Source organism: Schistocerca nitens, chromosome 6 (assembly GCF_023898315.1).
Source record: "Schistocerca nitens isolate TAMUIC-IGC-003100 chromosome 6, iqSchNite1.1, whole genome shotgun sequence".
Classification (NCBI taxonomy): domain Eukaryota; kingdom Metazoa; phylum Arthropoda; class Insecta; order Orthoptera; family Acrididae; genus Schistocerca; species Schistocerca nitens.
Window position 1 is genome coordinate 637499323 of NC_064619.1, and position 6000 is coordinate 637505322.

General features: G+C 40.9%; 1 protein-coding gene across 1 annotated transcript in view; it reads left to right on the forward strand.

Moving 5' to 3' along the window:
• Window positions 1–3626, forward strand: part of LOC126263548 (G-protein coupled receptor dmsr-1-like) — a 58031-nt gene extending 54405 nt beyond the window's left edge. The window contains exon 4 of the mRNA XM_049960641.1: window positions 3120–3626. Within this exon, the coding sequence (XP_049816598.1) occupies window positions 3120–3626 (507 nt within the window). The remainder of the gene's footprint in view (window positions 1–3119) is intronic.
• The last annotated feature ends 2374 nt before the right edge of the window (window positions 3627–6000 follow it).

A 6000-nucleotide genomic window follows, 5' to 3' on the forward strand; every position in this document is an offset into this window, starting at 1 on the left:
TCATACAAGTGGTTCTCTTATCTCCAAAGATCTCTTTAATTTTCCTGTAGGCAGTATGTATCTTACCCCTAGTGAGATATGCCTCTACATCCTTACATTTGTCCTCTAGCCATCACTGCTTAGCCATTTTGCACTTCCTGTCGATCTCGTTTTTGAGACGTTTGTATTCACTTTTGCCTGCTTCATTTACTGCATTTTTATAATTTCTCCTTTCATCAATTAAAATGCATAATTGTTCTGTTACCCAAGGATTTCTACTAGCCCTCGTCTTTTTACCTACTTGATCCTCTGCTGCCTTCATTACTTCATCCCCCAAAGCTACCCATTCTTCTTCTACTGTATTTCTTTCCCCCATTCCTGTCAATTGTTCCCTTATGCTCTCCCTGAAATTCTGTACAACCTGCGCTTCTTTCAGTTTATCCAGGTCCCATCTCCTTAAGTTCTCACCTTTTTGCAGTTTCTTCAGTTTTAATTTACAGGTCATAACCAATAGATTGTGGTCAGAGCCCACATCTGCCCCTGGAAATGTCTTACAATTTAAACCCTGGTGCCTAAATCTCTGTCTTACCATTATATAATCTATCTGATACCCTTTAGTATCTCCAGGGTTCTTCCATGTATACAACCTTCTATCATGATTCTTAAACCAAGTGTTAGCTGTGATTAAGTTGTGCTCTGTGCAAAATTCTATCAGGCGGCCTCCTCTTTCATTTCTTAGCCGCAATCCATATTTACCTACTACGTTTCATTCTCTCCCTTTTCCTACTACCGAATTCCAGTCACCCATGACTATTAAATTTTCGTCACCCTTCACTTTCTTAATAATTTCTTTTATTTCATCATACATTTCTTCAATTTCTTCGTCATCTGTAGAGCTAGTTGGCATATAAACTTGTATTACTGTAGTAGGTGTGGGCTTCGAATATATCTTGGCCACAATAATGCGTTCACTATGCTGTTTGTAGTAACTTACCCGCATTCCTATTTTCCTATTCATTATTAAACCTACTCCTGCATTACCCCTATTTGATTTTGTGTTTATAGACCTGTAGTCACATGACCAGAAGTCTTGTTCCTCCTGTCACCGAACTTCACTAATTCCCTCTATATCTAACTTTAACCTATCCATTTCTGTTCTTAAATTTTCCAACCTACCTGCCCAATGAAGTGATCTGACATTCCGCGCTCCGATCCGTAGAACGCCAGTTTTCTTTCTCCAGATAATGACACCCTCTTGAGTAGTCCCCGCCTGGAGATCCGAATGGGGGACTATTTTACCTCCGGATTATTTTGCCCAAGAGGACGCCATCATCATGTAATCACACAGTAAAGCTGCATGCTCTCGGGAAAAATTAGGGCCGTAGTTTCCCCTTGCTTTCAGCCGTTCGTAGTACCAGCACAGTAAGGCCGTTTTGGTTATTGTTATAAGGCCAGATCAGTCAATCATCCAGACTGCTGCCCTTGCAACTACTGAAAAGGCTGCTGCCCCTCTTCAGGAACCACACGTTTGTCTGGCTGCTCAACAGGTACCCCTCCGTTGTGGTTGCACCTACGGTACGGCTATCTGTGTCAATGAGGCACGCAAGCCTCCCCACCAATGGCAAGGTCCATGGTTCATGGGGGAGCACCATTCCAGTTGCTAGTCGTAATTACACCCTGTTAGGTGTTATATGCTGAGTAAATATTAAATTACATGTGAATGCATGGCGCACATGACCATGCAACGGCCCCTAACGAGCGCACTTCACTACTAGTTGACGTGTGTAGTGTCAGTATATGCTCTGCTCCAAAACTGCTTTTGTTGCAGTTTTATTCGTATTTCACCATATAGCTGTGATGCTGAGTCGCGATAGGCACAACAAAAAGATTTACACAATTATAGCTTTCGGCCATTAAGGCCTTTGTCAGCACAACACACACACACTCTCACACACACACACACACACACACACACACACACACACACACTCATACACGCACGCACAGGCCGAAAGCTACAATTGTGTGAATCTTTTTGTTGTGCATATCGCTACTCAGCATCTCCGCTATATGGTTGAGTAGCAACTTTCCCTCTCTGCTATTGTTGCATTCCATCCTGGATTTTCCATTGTTCGAGCTATAGTCGTATGTTATTGGACACTTTCTTTGAGTTGTCAACGCTATATGCCTAGTTGGTTAGGTAGGAATTGAAGTTTGTGGTATGTAATTCATATGACCCGATCTCATTTTCTGTACCGTTGAGACGTGTTGAGTGTGCTGTTTACTTACGTTTTGTATTGTTTTGTAAGAGATGTCTGAAGATGGGTGTAATCCAAAAACGCGTAACGTGTTCTAATAAGAAAGTCAATTCAACATCTTATGATTTTATTTGGATTGTACAGCATTGGTTGCCAATTATTAATGAACAAACAAACTACTATCGACATGCGCTACCATCTTTGGTATAGACAGTGACGAAAATACGAGAACTGTGTCTAATAAACTTTTTTAACGTACAGAGTTTAAAAAACTGAACGATCAAAGCACACATGTTAGACTAGATAATTCGTTTCTGTCTAGGAACTTGTAAAATGTCGACAAAATCCGACACAAGCGAATACGAGAGATCTTGGTCTATTGAATATTATATTAATATGCAAAAATTGTAAAACTAAACGACCAAAGCACATGGACGAAACTATACAGTACACTGCTGGATTGGAACTCGTAAAAGTCTGAACATTGGTTACTTCCCCACTGCTTCTGTGTCTTGGTTGGTGGCTGCTGCCACAACTGCTGCAGACAGTGTTGTTATCACCATCTCGCCATGACGCGTTTCGATTGTTTTGGCGCCGCGGCTGTTGCAAGTGAAGCTACGCTGGTGCCATGCGCCATGCTCTAACTGCTGAGTGTGTGGCTTCTGCCATGACTCCTGCAGACAGCGTTGATGTCGCCAGCTCGCCATGACGCATTTCGATTTTTTCGACGCCGCAGTTGTTGCAGGTGGTGCTGTGGCTGGTGCCGTGCGCCATGCTCTCACTGCTGAGCTTGTGGCTTCTGCCATCACTCCTGCAGACAGTGTTGTTGTCACCATCTCGCCATGACGCGTTTCGATTGTTTCGACGCCGTGGCTGTTGCAGGTGGTGCTGCGGCTGGTGCCGTGCGCCATGCTCTCGCTGCTGAGCGTGTGGCTGGTGCGCACGCTGGTGCGCAGCGGGCGGCGGCACGCGGCGCTGACGGGCCGTGGTCAGCGCGCGCATCGCACCACGCGCATGCTGGTGGCCGTGCTGCTGCTGTTCCTGGCCACCGAGGTGCCCAGCGGCGTGCTCGGGCTGCTGAGCGTGCTGCTCCGGCCGTGCTTCTTCCTCAACTGCTACAAGCTGTTCAGCGAGGTGATGGACATACTGGCGCTCTTCAACGGCGCCGTCAACTTCATCCTCTACTGCACCATGAGCCGGCAGTTCCGCACCACCTTTTCGCAACTGTTCTGCCGACTCATCAAGCGCGGTGCCGGGCATGCAGCGAACGCTGGAGCATCGTTGGCGATGGGAGACAACTGTGCACCGCCAGTAGCAAACAACATGAACCATCATCACCATCATAACCATGCAGTCTCATGCACGGAAGTGCATTCGACATTTGTGTGACACTGCATATACATGGCGCTTCCCTCTTTCAGTTGTTATTCAGAATTCAATAATCGTAATTTCTCTTATTATCTCCAGAGATTGTTGAAGTATTTGAAATCCTAACTCCACTTGCTATGTGACTGCAACAAAGTGAGTGCTTGTACCTGATGTGATGTGCTTTAAAGAGTTAAGAGAAGGGTGAAACAATTCGACAGAAGTTTGCGTTTTCTACTTTCCTTTCTTTACGCTTGTGTGACTTACCTTGTTGCACATGTTTGTATAAGGAGTATTGTTGTCCATTATGAAACTTGCAATTAGCTCATCTATTAAATGTTTTTTTATTCCAGTCTTTGATCACAACATGAATTCTTTCTGCGATGACCGGTTTCAGTCCGTAATTACCATCCTCAGGTCTTTCCTACACCATGCCCTAAAGTGATAAGGCCATAATGGCATCGTCAAAACATATAGCATCGTCATATAGATCTAAAATAAGGTGTAGAATAGGCCGCATCGTCCACAAAGTCATTATTGCAACTGGCTACTCATGGCCTTATCACTTTAAGACATGGTGTAAAAAAGATCTGAGGATGGTCATTAAGGACTGAAACCAGTCATCATCTAAAGAATTCATATTGTGATCAAGGACTGGAATAAAAAACAATTGACCGTATTGGATCACTGTTTGTGTACGTGACCATGTCGCAGTTCGTGAACATCTATTGTTACCCCTTTATAGATATTTATTAAACTGCTACACAGAATAGGAATCCAGTAAGGGTGCTGTTTCTACCATGTTATTACGACTATTTTCATTATGACTAACAAGATAATTAAAGAGGCACACTGTGAGATTAAAAAATCACGAAACTGTTTTCCAAAATGTATGTCCAACTACACCAAGACCAAAGATAATAACTCTGACAGCAGTTGCTGCTTTTCAGTAGGATAGTTTGCCTTTTAACTACAAAAGCTCTGGTAATATGAATGGCGTATTTTATTTCTTTATGTGGAATGCTCTACATTTTGAATTAGGGTGAGATCAATTTTTTCGTCACTGGTAAGTAGCTGGATTGTAGAGTGCTGTTTACCATTTTTATTGATTGGAATTACGACGAAACTAACCTTTAATTAACATTTATGCATCACTGAGATGGCAGCTGATTTAAAGTTAAATCCTCACATCTTGATGACATTGAAAATTGTTTACCAGATTACCAAAGCCAATATCTTTGATCACTTACATAAGATGAGCTCAATAAACTAACTGGTTGCGTGTGAAAATCATGAGAAGGAAATTCCTAATTGAATAATAATTACATGTGCTCCATCCTTTAAAGTATCATAGCTAGCTCAGTAAATGATAATGGAGAACTTATTTTTGTAACTACATAAATTTTCACAGGTGAAACTACAGGGTAATGTACTTAAAAACGTTTCAAAACTGACATTGAACGTAAATCAACATAAGTATTTTGTACAATAACTGATGTTTTTAGGCTGTAGTTACTCTATGTGTCTATGTCTGTAAATCATGTAGGTTAAGAACACAGAATGATGAAATTTTCCTCTGTCTCTTTCCTGTTATCTCAGCAATGTGTTATGAAGTAGTGATTACATCGGTGTCTTAGAACTTGTTGTTGCTTTCTCAAACGACTCTATTAAACTTAAATAAATAACACAACGAAGAGAATTTACGGAAATATTGAATCTGTGCTTCAGTTCAATCTATAACAATGTTATTAAAGTGAAAACACAATTGACAGTTTTGAGAAAGAGCTAAATATTATGTTTCCATTGGTGAAAATTCATATTACTTAAGACGATTTTAGCATTACTTGCTCAATGATGATATTCTTTCATCTGATGTTTCCGCTTAGTATGTAATTTACTGTAAGTAATGTCTTTATTTCCTTTTAAATTTTATTTCACATTACAGAAGGGCATGGAGGTAATGCTAAATGAGACTGTCTGTATTATTCAAACAACCTATGTTCCAGATTCAGTTGTTATAAATTCAGCTAAAATATTCATTTCAGGTAACCCAGTGGATTTCTCTTTTCACTGTTGTGAGCCCGAAGTGGAATGAGATCCTATGGTAATCTGAAATTTATAATTAAATAAAACGAATATGCTGTTTACACATATGACTTGTTTTATATTCATTTTACCAGTGTCCTTATAGAAAGACTCAAGTGTTTCATTACAATGTATAAGGTGATCAGGACATTAAATGAATTTAAACAGCACTAGACTTAAACTTATGGCCCAGTTACCTTCATAACAATCTGATTTGAAGCAATTATTTACAAATGCACAGCTGGATAGTAGGTATCAATCTATTAACAACCTCTTACATATTCATGTCTCTATGTTCATTACAAGTTGCAAA